Raw genomic sequence first — 23,204 nt, forward strand, 5'->3', positions numbered from 1 at the left:
AAATAAAATTAGATCCTTACACCTTGCACCATATAGAAAAATACATATATTACTGATGGATTCAAGAGTAAAAAATAAAAATGCAAGTACCCAAAATTCTACATACAATTTTAAGGGGTTCTGGGACTCCCTAAAGCCCATTCATGGATCTCAGGTTAGGAATTATTAATCATAACTTCTATTAAAAGCTTAATGCCAAATACCAGATGTGTTTTCAAGATCAAGTCACATGCAACAAATGAAGATGAACACATTAACTCATTGTTGTAACTTTATAAAATCTCCAAACTGGAACTAGAAACAGAGGCATGGCAATACAAATGGACAATGACTTAAAAAAAAAAAAAATTACACCAATTTAAATAAGTTTGAGTGCATACTGTACAAGTGTATCCATGTCTGTTAGCCTTTCAGAAATATAAAATCAGCTAAATCTTTAGTACTTAAAATTCATTGTGTGCAATGTTATTCTCAAACTTGATTAAAATACTTAATAAATACAAGTTATGTTTAATATGAATAACTGCAACATACTTAAACATCTAAACATATAATAGGAATTCTATAATATTAAAATGCAATACTTTCACCTGCATTAATCTCATACACAATGGAAAAATACTTGCAGATAATTAGCATTAAGAATGCAAATATATTTTCACTGTGGAAGAAAAATAATAAGATTAGAAATCATATATTTGCGTAATCTACAAGGAAGCTGTAGATAGTCTACATTAGGACATTCTATTTTAAAATGAAAACAATTCAATATTTAACTTTACAACAAGTTTACTCAAGGCAAAATATTTGTTTATTACAGAACAGGATCTTAAATCAAAGTAAGCAAGGCAACATTAGATCAACCATCTTAGTTTTCTTTTTAATGAAGTGTAGCTTTAAAATTGTAATAAAGGTGAACATAAATTCTAACATGCTCTTCTCTTCTTATAAATGGGATGATGTAGAAAAGCACAGCTTCAATGTGTAGGGATTGGAACCATCTGCAAAAATTAAAAAACAAAGTTAACAGGTCACTTCATCAAACTTTCAAGATTACCTTGAATTAGCAGAGTAAATTATTTCACATTTTTATAAAATCAGAAGCGGAAACATAGAGAAGGAAAATTTCCATGTAAGGTAAGGGGAAGATTACTTTTGTACATCTCTACCAGCAGGTAAGCTACATGAAGGTAGGAACTTTGTCCACTGCTACATTCCTACTGCTCTAAACCTTATCTGACACATAGAGACACTCAATATTTCTTAGTGAATTAATTAATCATTACAGATAAACAGTATGGTATTGGGCTTATGTCCATCAGCAAAGTTCACTTTGCAGAATATATTAGAATGGCAATTCCTCTATAAAAGTCAGTTCAAACTGAATGGGAAGTAATCAGAGAGGGAGACAAACCCTGAGAGACTCTTAACTCTAAAAAACAAACTGAGGGGGGCGCCTGGGTGGCTCAGATGGTTAACGTCTGCCTTCGGCTCAGGTCATGATCTCAGGGTCCTGGGATCGAGTCCCGCATCGGGCTCCCTGCTCCTTGGGAGCCTGCTTCTCTCTCTGCCTTTCTCTCTCACTCTGTCTCTCATGAATAAAAAAAAAAAAAAAAAAATCTTAAAAAAAAAAAAAAAGAAAACTGAGGGTTGCTGGAAGGGAGGTGGGTAGAGGGGATGGGGTAATAGGGTGATGTGATGAGCACTGGGTATTATACGCAACTGATGAATTATTGAACCCTACATCTGAAACTAATGATGTTCTATATGTTGGCTAATTGAATTTAAATTAAAAAAAAAAATTCAAATACAGGCTGGGAAATGGGTAAGAATGGAATGTACAGGAAGATATTAATAAGCTGAAAAAGTTCCAGGAGATCTAGTATTAAATTCTAAAATTACTCAAAAAAAAAAAAAAAAACAACAAAAAACAAGAGAATAAGCCACAAAAATTTTTCCATTTTATACATTTTTCTTTAACTTCTCAGACCAGGCAGAGATAATTCCTCCTCAATTAATTATACAAAGAAACAATTCTGGTATCTTAACATATTAAAAAAAATTTTAATTCCTATAAAGGAAAAAGCATATAAATTAACAAGTATTTGCATGCACTGGAGAGGATGAAAAGATAAATAACTGTTCCTGCCTCCAAGGAGTTTAAAATACATCTTGGGTATGTCTCAAATATGCATATAATTTTAAAGCCTTTAAAAACCTTCTAACAAATATTAGGCTTGATTTACTACTTAAAATTTACTTTTGTGGGAGCCTGGGTGGCTCAGTTGGTTAAGCGACTGCCTTCGGCTCAGGTCATGATCCTGGAGTCCCGGGATTGAGTCCCGCCCCTGCTCGGCAGGGAGTCTGCTTCTCCCTCTCCCGCTCCCCCCTCTTGTGCTCTTTCTCTCTCTCACTCTCTCTCTCAAATAAATAAATAAAATCTTTAAAAAAAAAAAATTTACTTTTGTGACTAAAAGTTAAATGAAAGGAAGTATTCCTATTTATTTTTTATCTTTTAATTAAAATTTTTAAACATAAAAAAATATATAGATTGATATGATAAACCACCTAGCTTCAATAATTGTTAGCATTTGGCAGTCTTATTTCATCTACCTACCCGACACACATTTTGGGAGCTGGAATATTTTAAACTAAATCCTAGATAAGTTTATTCTACCCATAAATCTGTCAGTGTGTATTTTTCTTTTTCCACATCACACCTAATAAAATTAATATTTTTTTCTCCCACTATTTAGAAAAATAAGGGTTTAACACCCTTTAGATCCAGAATCAAAATAAAGTACACAGCACAAAGCTTCAAAAGTTAAATACTTGAGCATACTTTGTGTGGTAGAAAAAGAGGTCGTTTACCATTCTGGAGAGAATAAACAGTGACAATTTCATTTAATACAAATTAAAACAATGGAATACCATTTTTCATCTATCATACTGGTTAAAGATTCAACATCTGACAAGACTCAGTGTTGGTAAAGAGTGTTGGGAAACAGGCATTCTCACATACCACAGGTAGAAATGTAAACTGGTGCAACCTTTTTAAAGGGCAATCTAGCAACATTTATCAGAATATAAACCTTTACGTTCTCCACTACTAGGAAATTGCCCTACAAATACAAAAAGTGCAATGATAAGGATGTTGTATTATAGTAATAGAAAAAACAAATTGGAAAAAAACTGTATTCATTAGTGGGGAAATGGGTAAATCAAACTGTGGTGTATATCTCTACTATGAATAGCTACTCTGCGTATGCTTTAAAAAAAAAAAAAAAAAAGTAATAGCTTTGCAAGTGCTGATACATAGTTCCAAGGCATATTAAGTGAAAATAGCAAGGCACTGAAGAGTTGTATAGAAGAACCATTTTGTATAACTTTTAAAAATATAGATATACATACACCGAGGAGGAGGAATAAAAGGAGACAATTGGTTAGAAGTTGTAGAAAGCTTTAACTTTCATTTTGTACCTGATGTGCTGTTTTAAGTTTTTTAACCACATAAATGTATGTATTGCTTTCTTCTAAAAAGATCAACAGAGACTGTGGAAGCCAGCATCCAAGATGGCCCCAATGATTCCTACCCTCCTGGTATTCACAGCTCTGTACAGTCCCCTCCCACACTGTACCACGGGTGGTCTGTGTGACCACAAGAATACAGCATAAGTGATAGTATGTCACTTCCAATGTTAGGTTATAAGAGACACTGTGGCTTCTGTTTTAGTCTTTTGCTCTCATCCCTCTTGGATCACTCACTCTGAAGGAAGCCAGCCACCATGATGAAAGGGCCAATGTAGCTTCACTGGACTTGCAAACCACCACATAAATGAGCTTGGAAATGGATTTCCCAATCTCCAATCATGACTTGAAATGACTGTAGACCCAGACAACAGCTTGACTGCAACCTCAAGAGACCCTAAGCTAGAAACACCCAGCTAAACTGTACATAGAATACTGACCCTCAGTTTGCTGTTTTAAGATGCTAAATGTGGTAATCTGTTACACAGCAATAGGTAACTAATACAAGGATTGTGTGGGTTGTGGGATTTGTAGGACTTTTTTCTTCATACTTCTCTATTAAAAAAAAAAACAAAAGCAGTAAGTGTTATTTTAAAATTATTGTCGATGTTTCTAAAGTAACTCCTACTGAATAGTTATGACACAATTTTACTTACTTGGAACTCTTATCTGGTAGTGATTAAGTGCTGTAAGGGCTTCTACTGCATCAGTTTTGCACTCCCATTCTAATAGCCCAGAAAGTGTTTTGGCAGAAGCTAAAACAAAACAAAGAAACACAAATCCAGTTGTTACGTGCTTGTCATCAGTTTAACCAGAAAACTTAAAAAGAGGGCATGTGCACTTACGTTTTGCATCAAACACTTTATATTTGATGAATGTAAGAACTTCGTGGTCATTACATAACTGTCAAAGAAATGTGAAACTCCATTAAAAATATGGCCAAAATAATATTCCCGCCTTTTACTTTTTTAGAAAGTAAACTTTATGGGGGCACCTGTGTGGCTCAGTTGGTTAAGTGTCCGACTCTTGATTTCAGCTCAGGTCATGATCTCAGGGTCGTGAGCACTGGGCCCCAGCGTGAAGCCTGCTTAAGATTCTCTCTGTGCCTCTCCCTCTGCCCCTCCCCGCCCCCCTGTGTGCACTCATGTGCTCATCATGCTCTCACTCTCTCTCTGGAAGAAAGGAAAATAAACTTTATGGCAGCATTTAAGTCTGGCATGAATGAATTAAATCAAACATGTTTTTTTTTTTTTGATAGAGAGAGAGACAGGGAGAGAGGGAACACAAGCAGGGGGAGTGGGATAGGGAGAAATAGGCTTCCCGCTGAGCAGGGAGCCCAATGCAGGACCTGATCCCAGGACTCTGGGACCATGACCTGAGCCAAAGGCAGACGCTTAACGACTGAGCCACCCAGGCGCCCCCAAACATATTTTTAGATTGGTAAGTTCTATGAGAAAATAAACTTTAAAAAGTGATATTCTATAAACTATGTAAATAATTTAGTGCTGTACAATAAAACCACAGATTTATAACTGAAATATGTATTCTCAGAGTTGTTAGGATTTATCTAGTACCTAAAGGACAGAGTGGAGTTCCCAGAAATTTTCCCAGAAAATCAATTCTTTTCTGAAGCATTTCCTACAGTTTGGCAAAAAGGCAGGGATATATAAAATTTTGTTATGGGCAAGATTTTTTTTTTTTTTAAAGATTTTTATTTATTTTTACGAGAGAGAGAGAGAGAGAGCGAGCACACATGAGCACGAGTGGGAGGGAGGGGCAAAGGGAGAGGGAGAAGCAGGCTCTCTGCTGAGCAGGGAGCCCAATGCGGGACTCGATCCCAGGATCTTAACCGACTGAGCCACCCAGGTGCCCCGTTATGGGCAAGATTTAAGGGCATAATAAAAGAACTCTCTGAATGCAGAAGTCAGGTATCTCATTCTAATTCCGACTCTCAAAAAGACCGAGCCACAAACCAACAAAAGACTAAAAAGGCTAATGCAGAATGGAGGCCAGAAAAGTACAATGGTCAAAGAGTGAACTAAATAACAAAATACTAATAATATCAAAAGCAGATGATGAACAGAGCAAGACTTTAAAATGAGGCTAAAATATTATAAATTTTAAAGTAAGAAACAGAAACATTCTACACAGCTGTATTTCAGCACCTACCTTCGTGAAGGTCTCTTCTGTGACACACAATGGAACATTGTAATAATGCAGCACACATGAGGGTGGCTGGATTATATTCTTAGATGCTTGACCAGCACTTGTAAAGCGATTATTTTTGCTCATTGCAAAATCTTTGTAGCTACTTGTACCATCCTCCAGCTCAAATATTTGACTTGGAACAACTGAATGTTGTTTAGACACACTAAAGGTTGGGAAGGAAAAAAGGTATAGAAGATACCTTGTTAGATAAAAAGCAACAAGTAGGCAGTGTCAAAAGGTTAATATCTATGCCTGCATCAATTTTAACAAATAAGACAAATGTAGCTATTTAAATGGGATTGAGTTATTTAATATTTTAAACATTTATTTGAATACTTAAATTCAGTTTAAGTTATAATCTATCACTCTTATAGTTTAGGAAACTTTATACAAAACTTGCCCATTTTTAACATGCTGCTTTATAATCATAACACTAAAAACTAGGTATAGGTGAGCAAAACCTGAATTATATGAACCTAACATACTTTGTCTAAAATGATAACATTATAGGTGCTAGTTTCAAATGTGCTCTCAATTACATTAAAATATTCTGAAATTGAAATTAGTATCTCTAATAAAAATGAAGATTTTTTTAATACTTTTAAAATGTACCACTTTTAAGATAATTACCAAACATTAAGTCTTTTCCCAAATAATTTGACATTGTTAAGGTGTGTGACAGCTCTTTCTACAGCATACTCATCACCCATTTCTACCAGTGCTGTACCAGGAATGGTCTTCATAAATTTTACCTGTAAATACAAAATCCCAAAAAGGTGACTATTTATTTCCCTTCTATAATAACGGAATTTCTGAAAGAGAGTATGATTTAAGTGGTTGAGGTCAAATACAGAAGATCACCTGGAATCTTGACTTTACTCTGCTGTGCTGTTAGACACTCGTAACTCTTACCAAAATTCAACAAAGTTAAAAAGGAAGCCTATAATTCTATTGTGTAGCACAATGAAGAAGAGCACAGGCTCACCCTGGCTCTGCTACTTATTGTGTGATTTGGGGTGATTTTCTTCTCTGAGCCACAGATCTCCCTATAAAACAGAGACAGTGATAATACCTGGTACAGTTCATCAACATTTATTCATTCAACAAACATTTATTAGGTGGCTAATGTTTTGATAAACACTGTGCTGGATACTGGGTATTAATGGTAAACGTAATAGACACAGTCTTCTTGAAACTTATATCTGGTAGGTAGGTCAGAAATTTAAAAGTAAAAAATAATTCCCAACTACTCAGAATGCTGTTAAAGCAATAAACAAGATGCTGTAAGAAATAATGCATGACGGCCTTGAGACAGCATGGCCGGTAGGAAGGCTTGTACAAGGTAGGGGCCGTTTTAAAAACAGGCCTACTTCACAATTCTTCATGGCATCTTGGGCAGAGGCCATACTTAGCCTCTTATATTATTCTAATTTTAGTAGATAACACTATAGTAGTAAGAGTTAAATGGGTTAATATATGATAATCATTCAGCATAGTACCTACCCCCTACCCCTTAGAAAGTCCTTCAATAGCTATTCTGTACCACGAACATTCATGACACCTTGAAATATTTATTTGTTAGCCTTAAAATACTACAAAGGTATTTACATAACAAATGCAGCATAGCATTTATATCCACCCTTGCAACTACCAATTTTAATGGGCTATTCCAGCATTTTTATACTATACCTGTACTTGAACAAAACTCAGTTGTAGCAGGACTTTTCAGCTTTACTCGAAATCAATTATCTTCTTGTGGGCAAAATTTCTATACCTTGATTTAATCCAATAACATCCTACAAATCTAACAATGACTAAATAAATATCTTATGTTAAATATGTAGCTCTTGTACTTGTAAATCTAAAAAAAAGGTGAGGCATACTTACCTATATATAGGTCTTTTAAAGGACTAGCATAGCCTAAGTTTCATGTATCATAATAGATTGTTTAAAATATTTTTTTTGACATGTGAGACTGGAATTGTTCAAATAGCACACAGAAAACTTTTAAGTTTATTAGACAAAATGACTTAGGTTTCTAAATCATGAGACAATTAGTTCATAACAGAAAAGACAAAGATATACTAAAGATGTTGATTTAACTGACTGATCTGATTGTCTACAAATGTGAAAAGCACGAAGAGAAAAGTAACATTATGTGATAAGGTTAAAATACACATTAAAGCCATTTAGTTATCAAACATGCAGTTCCTAAACCTTAACTAACAACTAGGTGTCTAAGATAAATGTCTGTGTGAAAAAATCTGAACTCCTTCTCCCAGTGTTGCTAAATCTGTCCATGTATTCCTGGCAAGTTATATAAGCAGAAACACCCCATATGTTATCCCTAGACCAATGTGGGATTTTCTTTCTTTTCTTTCCTAAATGCGGTCAAATGGTTATGCTGAGAAAATTCTTGTTCCAGCGATTTTCTGGGTTGCTTTCTCAGTTCAAGGGGCCTTTCCTTTAGAATGAATGAACTAAGAACTCAGAGCACCAACTTTGAAGCCATGCTCCCGCTCCCTCCCATTTATGACTCACATGCTTGTACCTTTTTGCTGTTGTGAAAAGAACATGAAAATCACTTGAAACAACAGAGAAAAATAACATTATCTCAGTACTGAAACTCAAGTTGGCAAGTGTAGCAAACAATTGGTAACTTAAGATGACCCATCATTTCCCCCAGTTAAATTTCCATGATTCTTGGGGCGCCTGGGTGGCTCGGCTGGTTAAGCGACTGCCTTCGGCTCAGGTCATGATCCTGGAGTCCCGGGGTTCGAGTCCCGCATCGGGCTCCCTGCTCGGCAGGGAGTCTGCTTCTCCCTCTGACCCTCCCCCCTCTCATGTGCTCTCTCTCTCATTCTCTCTGTCTCAAATAAATAAATAAAATCTTAAAAAAAAAAAAAAATTTCCATGATTCTTTAGAAAATAGTTTAAGTATCTACTTTATGATACTATTTTAAATATTTATGAGATATCAATGAACAAAACAGCACAGATCTGGGGAAATGGTTGTCTAATGAAAATAAGGTTATAGCTTTAAAGATCTTTAAAATATGTAAAATTTAAATATTTTGCTACTTTTTGAGTGTAAGCCTCCAGATAAAGTTTTGAACACATTTTGTCAGTTTCAAATACTGATAGAGCTAAAAGCACATTGTTCCTCAGAAGATACTGGAAATCTAGCATTTGGGAGGCAAGTAATTAAATCTAGAACTCTCCTAAAATTCATGACTTGTGGCCAAGCACCATGAAAGTACTCCTCTTTCGAATTCTATAGTTCGACATGTTAAGTGCTAGAAACACTTTGCAATGATAAAAAAAATACAGGCTAGTAATTAATTAAACTACTGTTTTGGACTTCTATTTATATTAGCTATTTTTAAAGTATTTTTAGTACCAACAACCTATACTGATCACTTACCAACAAAAAACAATTTCTAAAGCTCCTACCTAATGAATTTTTAGCTTATGTGGTTTACTACTAAAAGAACTTGTATGTTCCTAATACAAGGGGAAGACACATGTATTTGTTGCCTTTTCAAACTTTCCTACTAGATATCCTAGCAGAAGAAATTAATATAAAACGAAACTTACCTTTTCAATATTTCCATATAAGCAGAATAGGTTGAACACTCTTGAACAATTCATTTTTAGCTGATGTAATCCACTAACCATTACAACTGAACCAGAGGGATTTCCTCCATGCATGTAAGAGGAAGAAGCCTGTGGCAATGGATATGCAACAAGCTCAGGTGTATCTCGAGAGCCCATTCTGTAACGACTCGGTAAAGGCAATAATGGACCATGGGATCCTATAAAAATGATAAACAAAACAAAACACAACTTTAGCAGATATTCTTCACCACATTAAAAGTAAACTATTAATATTAGCTAGTTTGATGTATGTCCAAGGAAAACTCAAATAAATGTGTTAATATTCAAATAACCTGTGGGGATTAATAAAATCTGTATTTCTGTGTACCAGATCTAAGATACATTGACCTGCACATCCCTGCATATACATCAGGCTTTAAGTTTGTATTTTTAAAAATACGGTTTAACAAAAAAGTATATAAGATCAGGCCACAGATAGCAGGGATGGGGAGAATCAGTGTAAAACTTTGGGTCGCTGTGTATAAATTGTATCTTAATTTTTTTTTTTTAAAAACCTTCTGCCAACACCTTTTGGAGGATAATACAATAAGATATAGAGCGAAATCTTGGAAACTATCTCTATACAGACATAACAAAAAGAACATCTCTAGTTCCACTGAAAAGCTACCTCCTTGAATATATTTTACCATAACGTGCTTTCTGGTATTTTATTCCCCTAATTCTAATTTAGGAAACAAAACTCCTAATTTCATTAATATCTCACCTACTCAAAGGTGTCATTTATTCAGCATCCTGCATTATCTGAAACAACATCAAGAACCCAGAATAATGCCTGAATATCTGAAACCGTTGTCACAAAACACACGCAAATCTATGTCTCATGCTGAGAATCCTTATTAAGAATCAACTTTCTAATTTTAGAGTAGTTCTAAACAACTTTGATTTATCCAGTTTTCCCATCCATAACAGATTGGAAGTAACAAGAAAAATAAAGCTAAAGTGAATGGAACAGACAGGAATGGGGGAGTCTGGAGAAACTGATACTAAAAGCAGGCAGAGGGCACATTCACAAGAGCAAGAAGAGAGAGTCGTAAGAACTGAGAAGCAACTAAGAAACTGACTCATAAACTGGTGGTTGCCGGAGGGTAGACGAGAGGCGGTGAAATAGGTGAAGGGGATCAAGTACCAACTCCCAGTTACTAAAAAATAAGTCTCTGGGATGAAAAGTACTGTGGAGGGAATATGGTCAATAATATTGTAATGACGTTGTATGGTACTACACTTATCATGGTGAGCACTGCACAATGTATAGAATCATCCAATCGCTATGCTGTATACCTGAAACTAATATAACATTGTATGTCAGCTATACTTCAATTTAAAAAAAAGCAGCAGCAACTAAAATGGAGGCATAGCTCAGAAATATAAACCCATATATGTTAGGTGCTCCTGAGTTAGTGATTACAGACGTATACTCTTATAACATGCAAAGGTCCTCCTGATGTGCAAGAAACCAATCCAAAAACCCAAGTCTTTTCCTCATTTCTCAAGAAGTAAAGAATATGTAATGCTACTGACTCTCATTTTTATTTAAGGGATACTTGTCATCTACTAAGTAAGGTACTAAGAACTACATTTTGGTATTCATAGCATGCTATCAGAGCTCATGTGGACTCCAACTCAGTATTTAGTATTCTAAATATAGCTGCCATTCATAACAACACAGCAATACTACCACTGAGCACACACACAGTGTGAATTCCTACAATTTCATGGAGGAAGAAACACTTCATCAATGTATCGTCAGTGTTGCCTTAAATTGGAATGGTTTTCAACTGCCCTTCTCGCTGATAATTAGTTTATCAAAACAAACAATATAGCTCATGGTGAGTTACTTGTTAGTAACAACACATGTTTTGGCCTCCAATTTAAACTTTATATATACGCTGGGGTCAAATATCAATCATTCTTATCCCTATTGCAAAAGTACATATCCCTACTATACCGTCCCTCCACTACCACCATTTGCTTGTACAGTAATGACACTTCACTATTACCACTAAATTTTCTTTTTCATAGAAAGTAGAAAGATGTGTGGTGCATGGGCAGTGAAAACTTCCACTCTACTGAAGTTGGCCAAAAATGTTGAGATCCACTGCCATAGGTAACAACTGAATTCAGTGCAAGAGAATATAACTGATCAGGATTAAATTACGTTATCTACACTATTTAAATTGTTGCCTATATTGTTTAAGAAAATAGAAAATCTTTTTAAAGGTTTCTATACATAAAAAAGTTCATACAAAATGTTTTGATGCATAAAAAGCTAGTACTTCAGGTATTAAAAAAATTCACTTATGTGGGAAAATGCTACATAAATGGCATTATTATCATTTGGAAGGCATTTCTCATCCTTGTACTTTAAAATCTTTGGTCCAGGAGCCATATCCAAAGATGCTTGCAATTAATATACAAACTTTTCTTAGACCCACAGAAAATAAATCTGTATAAAAGTGGTAAAAATAATATTTTTCAAGTATAAGGACGTCTACCACCTCCCCTCATCGGACAGGGCTTCCCAAAGTAAAAGATTTAAAGAATTCTGAAAGCACAGATTTATACTGCTGTAATAAACCAATGAATAAATTTAATTAAATAATTAAGGCTTTTCTATTCCCTCATTCTCATATACCATCATAAAGGAAAAGCCACCCATGATACGACACCAAAATGCAAAAACACCTGTTTTGCTGAATTGCTGATCTGAGGGGATACAGCTACGCTTTGCAGTTTTTAAAAAGGCTCAATATATCACTAGCACCTACTCCCCATCTTCTTCGCTTTCCCCCCGATTTCCTCACCTTACTTCTCTTCTCCACCTCTTTTTATTTATCTCTCTCTCCTCCTATACTCCCCTAGGAAAGCAGAACAAGTTATCCTCAGAGAGTTAACTGTTTCAATAGACATAGCTCAGAATGGATGCCCCTACACAACCCCACCACAACCATTCCTCCTCAGCAGGACCCTATTTAACTGCCAATGCAAAGAATTTTGCACCTCTCTTTAAGTAAGCTTACATTAAAATGTACACACACACAAACATGCAAAATCAATTAGAGTATGAAACTGACAAAGAATTTCACAATAGGCTTTTTAAAAATACAAAGTTCTTCTCGGCATGCATATATTTTTATTTATACAATTTTTCAGTAAGATATATTTTATAAAGAAAGGCAAACCTGAAAACCCATACTGAGAAAATAGTCTGTGTCAACACTACCACAGTAAGGTTGTTTGTCCTTCATTTATTCTTTCACAGATTTTTCTAGACCCCTTTGGCAAAATATTTAAACAGTTTTTAGCCTTCCGCTGACTGCCATGACACATATACTCCACAACTACACTACAAACTTGTGGTTAGCAACTCTTTGTAACCTTCCATTATGGAAAGCACAGGAGGCTCTTAATAAGTGTTTCTTTACTGCAGGAGAACTATCCATATGACCAGATTTAATATTTATGCTGTTAAAGAAACAGCTAAGAAAAATGATCAAGGAACTCACTAAAACAGTAGGAAGATTTTCATTCTATACCACACTTACTGTTTTGACAAAAAAAAGAGATTGTTTCAATCACTTCTGCCATATAGACTACCATAGCAACCTGAACAAATAGACACACACACACACACACACACACAGAGGTACTAAATCCCAGAGTTCAAAAAACGACACTAAGGAATAAGCTAAAACTCACGGCTAAAGAGAGTCTTCAAACAGGTAGGCAATTTGAAAAGAGGCAACACAGGGAGATTTTCGAAGATAAATCCCGAGAGTACAATATAGCAATTTCTATCTTCTACCACTTCAAATAGCATTGTACTTCAGCTTTAAACCACAGAATAGGTGGGGCCAATAACTACTACTAAAAACTAAAAAAGATTAAAAAACACAGAACTTATAACCAGTTAAAAGTCTTATCAATAGCAATTCTCAACATCTACCCCTACAAGGACAATAGTCTGATACCTAACTTTTTCCTGGGGAAGAATATTCTAGGTTTCATGATCTTAATCTTACCAAGACAGCAAACATTAAAACTGAGAAGTTTTAAAAGAGGAATTAAATACAAACAAATTTTGCCAAAGCCAAAATACCAACTGTAGAACTAAAAAATTAGGCTCTAACCAGAAACATGTTTCTTTTTGACAAATGCCCCATTCTTTTTGCCTTTATTACTCAAAGTTCCTCTTTGTTCATAATTGCTAGAATGGAAGAAAATATACTTACTAACCAATAGTATTTCCCTTTGGTCCTCTAATAGACCAGAGCCCATTACTAATCAAAACCAAACCAAACCAAACCAAAATGGTAAAAAAGCTTTCAATCCCCAACCAATAGCTCTCATTCATCTCAAGGATTATATGATATATCAATATCCTAAGAAAACAAAGGATTTTGGACAACTCCTTGGGAGTACATTATAAGGGACTGATCCCCTATAAGCCAAGTCAGGTGAGCAGGAAAAATAGAGACAAGAAATGTGCCATTCTTCATCAGAAATGCAAAAATTCTAATAGTTCATCTATACTACCTTCCTTCTGCCTTGACAAACTTACCATAGCCATCATGTCTAAACGAAGAAGGGTGTTCTCCCAAAATGGCTTGTCTCTGGCGACCCTTTCCTCTATCTGACACAAAAGTAGAAACATGGTTTTAACAATTTTGACCCAAGTACTTAACAGAGTACTCACATGGGAAACACCCATTCAAAACATCCATTACAATTCATAAAAGAAATATGATTCCTGGTTAACTTTAAACATCCATTCATATCCAATTTAAATACAAACACCAAGAGTTTAAGGAAGTAATTCTATCTAACAAATTCCACTTAACTTGAAATATCTTTTTGGCAAATGCCAAATACAATCACACTTTCAAATTTAAGGAAAGAATGGATACTTTTCAGAAAGTGAACATACACAATGCTAGAGTTTGACACTGTACAGAAGTTTTTACCAATACATGTCTTTAAAACAAGCTTTAAGTGCAGTACTTTTGAAAGACAGTACCTGAATCATACTATTAGCTTCAACAGCAACACATTTTCAAAGTGGGCTTCTTTCAAGAAGTTCAGCATAAGCCAACAACAACCTGTATTACATGGTTTCACAATCAGTAAACACAGAGTATTTTGTATGTATATACACATATTTACAAACACCTACTGACTTGAGAGCTGGAAATTTGCACATCACTGGCCCATATTATATCATGGATTGGTCATTGTCTATAGACCTTAACACCAGGCAGGACTATGAGCACCCCCCCAAAGTTTAAATATGCCAAGATAAAGCTAACCAAGGGGGCTACATTATTGGATGAGAGTACTACAATACTCCTAAAAAATAATTTTTATTCTAGCTACGTTTTCAGGAAAGGCATGCCAATTTTCCTAAATTTAATTTGAGACATCAAAAAAAAAATTACTTGTAAGTTTCTAAAATAGCACTTCCTATTTTGGTTGGTAAATTTTAGAAATTACTGTACAATACTTTTAGAAAGTTTGCTGATCAAATTATAGTACCAAATAAGATTTTTTTTTTTTAATGTAGCTTATGAGTCTGGTCATTCTAATCTTTGAAAATTCATAGAAAGGCTTTCTATAAATCCTTAGTCACCTAAACAAATGAGGTTTATGGGAGATGAGAAATAATTTTCACTTCAGCCTAGAGAAGTATCATTTTAAGTACCTATTCCAAGTTATCATAGCATTATAAAAGGGACCTAAGAGGTCATCTTATTCAACTTTTATTCAGTGTATAAATTCTCTTTACACCATCTCTATCAATTGGAACTATCTAGCCCTCTGCTTACCCAACACCAATAACAAGGTACTCACTACTTTCCCTTACATTTTCAGTTGGTCCTAAATAATGAGATAATTTTTATATTGTATAGAAATTGGTTCTTTACCCATATTCTATCCCATTTGGGCCTCACAGACTTCGTCTTTCTCCAAAAATACTCTCAAATGCTTCCAATTTATCAAGATCCTCCCTCCATTTCCCCAAAGTCATTTCTTCTCCAGTCATTCACAGTTCCTTCTTTCCATTACATGGGTTCCAGCATCATAATTTAAGTCCCACTCCTCCTGAATTAATCCAGTCTGCTAATCCCTTCTGTTAATATTCTTCTACTTAAGCATGCCACCAAACACTACATGCAATTCCTTATCTGATCTAAGGAATCTTAACCAAAACCACCATAATGTCTTCATGGCTCAGTTTTATTGATACAGTTAAGAGTGTGCTATATAAAGGAAAGCGCACTAGACTCAGAAGATTCCAATTTAACCACTAATTCACTGTATAATCACAGAAACTCACAATCTTCATTCATAAAATGAAGGAGTTAGAGTGGATGGTCTCCCAAGGTATCTTTCAGCCAAACATTCTCATTATTAATAATTCTCTTCATTCGAAGCATTCACTACCTAATAAAAGGTCACATAAAACAGAAGTGTGCCGAAGAGTCAAATACTGATCACATCAGCCTACAAATAGTGGTTTGTGACTTTTCATGAATTCATCTGAAATCTGATGGAAACTGTACACCTTCTCCCCAAAAAGATGCACACATACACAAGTTTTTGTTTAACATTTCTGGAATGATTCTCTGGAGTCCAGGTTAAGAACTTTTTGCACTAAAATGTAATTTGGGCTGAAAAGGGACTTTAAAAAATGAGGTTATATTTATTACAGAGTTCTTTTTGGTAGAAAAAGTTACAATTCAGTATCAACTTGAGTGGAAGATGAAGTCACTACAAAAACAAGAACAGAAACTGCTAGTCTTGCCAGACAAGTATCAGGAATTAGAAAGCAAGAATGTTTTTCCCTTGAAAACCAACTAAACTTCTGCTTTACTACTTCTTTATATTTCACTATTTAAATATCTACCTCACACGTTTCTAACCTTTTCTGATTGTAATTCTTTGTATGAAAAACTAATCTAAGCTGGCTCTGTGGAAACTTTAGACCTAAAAGAACAGATGTAAACACTATTAAAATAAGAAGCACATCTACAAATGTTTTAAGAGACATTAAGAGAGAAAAAAAAAAAGAGAGAGACATTAAGAGAAATGTAACCAAAACTCACTGTTTCAAATGAGTTAAAAAAAAAAAAAAGTATTCAATAACAGACTGTAATTTGACAGAAGTGAGAGATTTCTCATCAACCACTTGTTCTGTTGTTTGAGTACTAAGGCTTTGTTTTCCAATACTGTATTCAACTGTACCAAGCCTATGCCAAACAGATTTGTAAATAGGGAAAAATGTGGGGTCCAGCCAAAGCTGCATCACAATACAAACCTCTGCAACCCCATGCATAAGGCAAGATGATTTCCTAAGAATTGAGAATTAAAGGGGCCAATCAGCCAAAGTTCTAAATACTGGAACATGCAAAGGATCATCACATTGTCCTTCATTTTCTCTTTTGGCAAGAGTACATGCACTACTGAGTCCCTACTGCCCAAGATATTTTGGATGCCATAAAAATTTTTCCTACTTTATGGACTTTTACAGATATGCTCATCTTGGTGAGTTTTTTCAACATGTGGTTCAAACACTGATATTGTAGTTGAGGTGTAGCCAATACTGCAGCCCCCTTGTTTTTACAAGATCCACATTTTAATTTGTATATTCCAGAATTGCCACACAGTTAGTTGAACAATTTTATCAGTCAAATCTATGCTCATGAAATCTAGCATTTATAAGTTATAGGTGAAAATGCATCTCAAATGAAATGCTCTTATTTTAAGATTTATCAAGTTTAAATATAGTCTACCTTGAACAGACATGTTACTTTCACCTACATTTGAAATGTCGAAATTTCTAGTTACACAAATTAACATGAGTGATAACCTTAAATCGTTACAAAAAGTAACAACTTATAAACAGCCACTTTACAAAAAATCAAACCACACAGACACCATCTTTTACATATAATGCAACTTTTCATCATTACGTTAATCTGTTCGATGTCCACAGTTAAGGGAAAAAACCCCAAGAGAGTAAATTTAAGTGCAGCAAATGTGCACCTTTCTAATCCTCTTATCTTTAATATCTGTGTGGATTGGTTGAGCATTAGCAGTTCTCAAGACCTATAGATAAATTGGCCCTGGTTATTTGCCAGTTAACAATTTAAATCTAAGCTGAAAACAGTTACATTAATGGGCATTAAGATTTACAACATTGTAAATAAAGTCTAGTACCCGTTAGTGAAAAGTCTTAAATTCTACAACTGAAACCTTAAGGGAAATCAGACCAATATTAACACATACAACTTGAATAAATGGGCACAGTCTATCATGGTGTTCATCCCATGCAAGTCTGAAGTACTGTTAAGTGTCCTCCTTTAAAAACTTGGGGTGATGGTGCATGCAGTATGCAGTCAAGGTGAATTGCAAGTCTGAGTTTTTCAGAGGGCTTTTTGCTGATGCCGATGTTGTGCATGATGAAGTGTAGAGTCAGCCTGCTGGAGTCCTCTATCCTTCTTAATGCCTCGTCCAGCTTGGGGGAAAAGTCCTTTCCATAGAGAAGCAGTGTGCAAGTTTGCAGTTTGTAAGGAATATTCTGAATCAGTTTCCTCTCCTCCAAAGAGAGAGAGCTGCTTGGAGAAATGCAAGTCCTTGAACTGCGGGCGTGCCTGTATGTGTGGGCTCCTTGTTGAACTAAATATAAATAACTCAGTACATACCAGTAGGGGGCACTAATTTCAAGGTTATTTTCCAGCATTACATGGCCTTTTGCAACAAAAGCATTCACCAACAAGGTTTTCTTTTGAATGAACTAGCTCACCTCCGGAAAAAGGAATCTAACTGTATGTAAAAATTTGTCAGCAGATTTAAGTACATTCTAAAATGCATAAAATACTTACCTCGTCTTCCCAAATACGGTTTAGTGTAGTCCCAACTGTCATTGTCATTCCTAATAACATTTAGACGAGTTGGCTGTTAAGATTAAAAAGAAAGTAAGCTCAAATTATATATCCAAAGCATAAATATTTCTTTGGCAAAGTGTTGAAAAAATATTTACCCTTGCATATTCGATTTTTAGTGTGCAACATCCAGCATATATATCTGCTCCATTGAGTGCTGCTTTAGCTTTCTGGGCACAAAGGACTGATTCAAACATAAGCTCTATTAAGGAAATTTGGTTTAAGGTGTCTAATATTTAATCATCATTCACTGCCTAAGAAAAGGACTGAAAATAAACATAATTCTCCCTTCTAGAAATGTTTTACCAATAAAATTTCTAGATGAATTTTAGGCAAATTCATTTTTAAGATCCAGGGTACCAAAGAAAACATAATAAACCAAACTATCTACATTAATCCTTCTAAATAATCAAAAGTACTTTATAAATTGAAAAGAAGAGGGGAAATGGAGCATGGTCCCATTCCCTGGTAAACGACAGTCTGCTATCTTGAAACAGGAAATATTTTACTCTTAAAGGAGGAAAAATGTCACAAAAAACCAAAACTATGTAAAACAAATATTTGATTTTTATATATTTCTGAGAAGGCAGAGTTTTATAATCATTTAACTATCTTCATTTTATTGGTTTTAAAAAATTACTTGGGTCTACAGTTGTTTAAAAAAATCAAACCACCAAAGTGGTTAAAAAAAAAAAAGGGGGACAAAAACACCTTGCTTGAAGTCAGCACTATTAAGAGTTTGCTGTATAGCCCCCACCTTTTTTATGCATACACATGTACACACAAGGTTGGGGGATAGTTATATCTTTACATGGGATTATACAATATATACTATTTTGCAACTTGCTCTTTTTACTCAACAATTAAATTTAACAAAAAAGTTTTTACATAAACCATGACCATTTGAAAAATTCAACCAAAAAAGGGAAGAAGAGTTTTGTATTACTGACTCTATAAAGTTTTAGTACTTCCAAACTACCTATTTTAAGGACAGAGTCAGAATAGTCCATTTGGGATACATTTTAAAAAGGTACAAATGAGCACTGGGTGTTATATGCAACTAATGAATCGCTGAACACTACATCAAAAACTAATGATGTACTATATGTTGGCTAACTGAACATAGTAAGAAAATTTTTAAAAAATAAAATAAAATAAAAAGGTATAAATGTACATATTATCAAATAATGTTATTTTTTCCCCATTAAAAAGACAAAGCATACTGTGAGATGAAGTACGGGAATGTTCTTAGGTAGTAGCAAGTTATTCTTATCTGTGGGTACTGCAGTTTCATTTTTTAAATCTAAAACAAGTAGATCTTTGGGGAAGAACTGAGAATAAATACCACTTGTCAGGATATGAGTAAGCAGGAAAAAATAAGACCATATTACACAGAAATCTTATACATCAATAAAAAAAATTTATAAGTAAAGGATATTCAACCATTGCCTGTATCCCATTTCTCTTGAATATAACAATACGTTGTACTTTTCCAACAGGGTTGCATACAGTGTATAAAACATCCTATGAAGGAAAGAAAACAAGATTTCTTCACATTTTATATTTGGAAAAACAAGAAAATTACACCCCGCTCTTTTCAACTTAAAAAAAAAAAACAAAACCTCAAGACATCATTTCTATTCATTACTAATTAAACTTTTACTAATTAAACTTTTAAAAACTGTTACACTTCTAAAGTTATTTCCTCACCCATACAGTATATCCAACATTAGAGAAGTTAAAATGAAACATTTCAAAAGGACTGCTACCTATTTTATCTCCTAAATAAATCCTTGATTCTTATTTTAAAAGGTACCTAAAATAATGTCTGACAATACACAATAAGTAAACCGAAACTATAATCAATTAATTTGTTTTGTTTTCCAAATGTGACTCCAGATTGTTTTATAATCCCTTGAATTATAGTAATAAATGTTTATTAAGAAGTAGTAACAGATCAACTTGGTATTCATTTTTCAAGGGACAATGACTATATAGAGAAAAGATTCTGGGAAGATCATTTATACAATGTTAGATGTCAGCAAACAAGATCTCTGAATTAAATAAGAGAGAACTTAAATACCTACTTAAGAACAATTCTTCAACTATCAAGAAATTTCTTGAGCACCTACAATTAACACAGTGGCACCATTAGGTTCTAGGGATACAACCATAAACAAATCAGAATACTTGTACTAGATTAGGTACATTCTTTCTCCCCAAACATCAAATACTGTAATTAATACTAATTAATACTGCTTATTAATAAGTCTAGAAGTATTACAGAGGTAAATATCTAATTTAAATAGTATCTTATGCTTTCTTTTATGTCCCAATATCATATATCCTTACTTGAAATCATACTAATTGAAGCTTCCCTTACTGTGATATACTATTCATCACAAAAATAAAGTGTCCTTGTCACTGGCTTATTATGAAACAGCATCTCATTATGAAGTAGAAAACTTAACTGGTTCAGGACATGAATCCTTTGTAAAAATTCTGCTAATATCACTTTTTTAAAGGGCGAAACAGGAAATTTTAAGTAAATCAGACAGGTTTTTAATAAGTTATCTCAAAACCACTTATAATATATACATCTTTGGGATTCTGTCCTTACCTAGTAGATGCTCTTAACACGTGCTGGCATGCAAGTGAGAGAAATTTCTTGGATTATTTCTAACAAGTCTGTCTAATTCCTTATCAGAAACAGTTAATATTGATGCTAAATAATACAAATTTTTAAAAGTGCTTATTTGTGACAACTGCACTTCTGACCTTTTTAGCTTCAGTGCTCACCATTTCTTTGTTCATTAAACATGATAGTCAAAATTAAGATTCATGTTAAAAATTCTTTTAAAAAACACTGTTTTTAAATATCTAGATGGCAGTGAAGAAAACTACAGGTTAGTCACTCTAGAGGCAATTTTCAAAATCACTTTTAATTTAGTTTATTATACTAAAATGCATACCACTGTAATTGGATAGAGAGGATTCTGAATTGATAGCAGAAGAACTTTGTTGCCTCCTGATGGATCATCAGTATTTCCTGGTCGAGTGATCCTTTTGCTTGTAGAATAGTTGAAAAAAGCCTGTTGACCAGCAATGTACACAGGTTCATCCGCAGCAAACGTCACACATTCTTTGGCACTATCTATGTTTTCAAATTCCACTAGAGCCTGCCGTTTAAACGGCATCATCATAACATAGCTGAGAGGGAGATTGGAAAGAATACCCAAATATAATAAATTCAGTTAACATTATTTATTCTCAATCAAGGAAAAGCAGACTTTAATAAAAATGTGTCAAATCACACAGATTAGTATCCTTCACTACATTTATCCAGTGTTAGTCAATTCTTAAATCATCCAAATAAATTGTGGTACACCAGATAGATGATGCATATTTGAAAGCTTATCTTCCTGTGACCGAAAGGTTTTCCACTTTTTGCCCTCCTCAAGCATAAGTCTCTGTTACCAGTTACTAATGACACCGCCCCATTTATTCTTCAGGCTGCCACTCCCAAGCAGTATTAGAAAATATCTAGATATAGAAACCAATGGAAATAAAACTCAAGAGAAGATTAGCAGATAGGACCCCTAAACAACAGAAACTACTACCTCTATTAAATTTTCCAAATAAATAAGTGCCCACGCTAATAACTAAGAACTGACTATATACTTTCATTTATCTTACTAAAAACTAGAGAATCAAAAGATACATAGAAGCAACTCCAAACCAACCAAATTTCATACAAATAATCTCCTCCAAAATATTTTTAAATATTAAAGAATCTACGAAAAGATATTCACTAGATTATAGTAATCATGGTTGCCTATGAGCAAGAGGGTGAAGTTATTCACATCTCACTGGAGGAACATATTTTAGTATATGAAATGAAAAATAAAGCAATGAAGGGAGGAAGGGAAGAAAGAAGTCAAAGCACATGGATCATACCAGGGGAAACAACATGTCCTCTGTTCACAAGAACAAGCACCTTAAAAATGTTTTAAAAAAACAATTATCATGGTTTTATAACAGTAGAAGGCTGCAGAAAAAAACATCAGATCAGGTACTCAGTGAAAGCACTGTTTCTCAATAAGCATCCAGACCTACTGCTACCCTTTAGAAAGTGGCAAATGGCTTATTAATAAGTAACAGACCACTTTGTAACCTGGCAAGTTACATAATTTCTTATGAATTTCAGCTTCCTCATTTATAAAACTTGAAAGAGTTTCAACTTGACAATCCTGTTGTCAAGATTATGTTACTACATACAAACTGCTTGCCTTGCCTCATTCATCTTCATATCCTCAGAATCTAGAAACAGAGCTGATGCATAACAGGCATTCAATCAATATTTGTTGGTCTATGAGGCTTGTTAGCTCTCCCCACCCACATCGTTCAAAATTAAAGAATACAGAAACAAAAGACCTTGAATTAAAGATTTACCAATTATGAATGCAAAATATAAATCCCAGGAGAGAAAAACATTCCTTTTAGAAATTTCTTGCTAAAGTTCTGAAGTCTTGCATACAAAAATTAGAAAACCCTGGAATCAGGACTACGCTAAAGAAATGAAAGAAGAATAAACATTCCCCTCTCACAAAAATATAAGTTGGTTGAATAGCTAAATGGTATTACCAAGTAAATACGTTAATAATGCCCTCTGATTCTTTGGCACACAGAAAATTATAAAGGTTCAAAAATAAATTCTTTATTTGCCTATTATAGACATGGTCATAGTAAAACTGCCTTCTATAACTACAGTAAGTGAGCTAGAAGCACAGACTTAAAAGTTAAGAAGTGCCATTACATGAAGATAAAGAAGGGGAAACTAGAATGTCACAA

At 34.3% G+C, this 23,204-nt stretch overlaps 1 protein-coding gene across 2 annotated transcripts in view; it reads right to left on the reverse strand.

Annotated features, from left to right (window-relative positions):
- Window positions 1–258: 258 nt before the first annotated feature.
- Window positions 259–23,204, reverse strand: part of HNRNPLL (heterogeneous nuclear ribonucleoprotein L like) — a 36,851-nt gene continuing 13,905 nt past the window's right edge. The window contains exons 3-13 of one of the 2 annotated variants that reach the window (XM_035000946.1): window positions 21,326–21,563; window positions 19,792–19,877; window positions 18,452–18,548; window positions 18,294–18,366; window positions 13,973–14,044; window positions 9,334–9,551; window positions 6,367–6,488; window positions 5,698–5,899; window positions 4,374–4,431; window positions 4,185–4,283; window positions 259–1,001 (exon numbers count right to left, since the gene is read on the reverse strand). In XM_035000946.1, the coding sequence (XP_034856837.1) occupies window positions 946–1,001; window positions 4,185–4,283; window positions 4,374–4,431; window positions 5,698–5,899; window positions 6,367–6,488; window positions 9,334–9,551; window positions 13,973–14,044; window positions 18,294–18,366; window positions 18,452–18,548; window positions 19,792–19,877; window positions 21,326–21,563 (1,321 nt within the window). In that variant the 3' untranslated portion in view covers window positions 259–945. The remainder of the gene's footprint in view (window positions 1,002–4,184; window positions 4,284–4,373; window positions 4,432–5,697; window positions 5,900–6,366; window positions 6,489–9,333; window positions 9,552–13,972; window positions 14,045–18,293; window positions 18,367–18,451; window positions 18,549–19,791; window positions 19,878–21,325; window positions 21,564–23,204) is intronic. The other variant, XM_035000947.1, reaches the window with a different exon arrangement.

This window comes from Mirounga leonina, unplaced genomic scaffold (assembly GCF_011800145.1).
Source record: "Mirounga leonina isolate KUSES-001 unplaced genomic scaffold, KU_Mleo_1.0 Mir_125, whole genome shotgun sequence".
NCBI lineage: Eukaryota > Metazoa > Chordata > Mammalia > Carnivora > Phocidae > Mirounga > Mirounga leonina.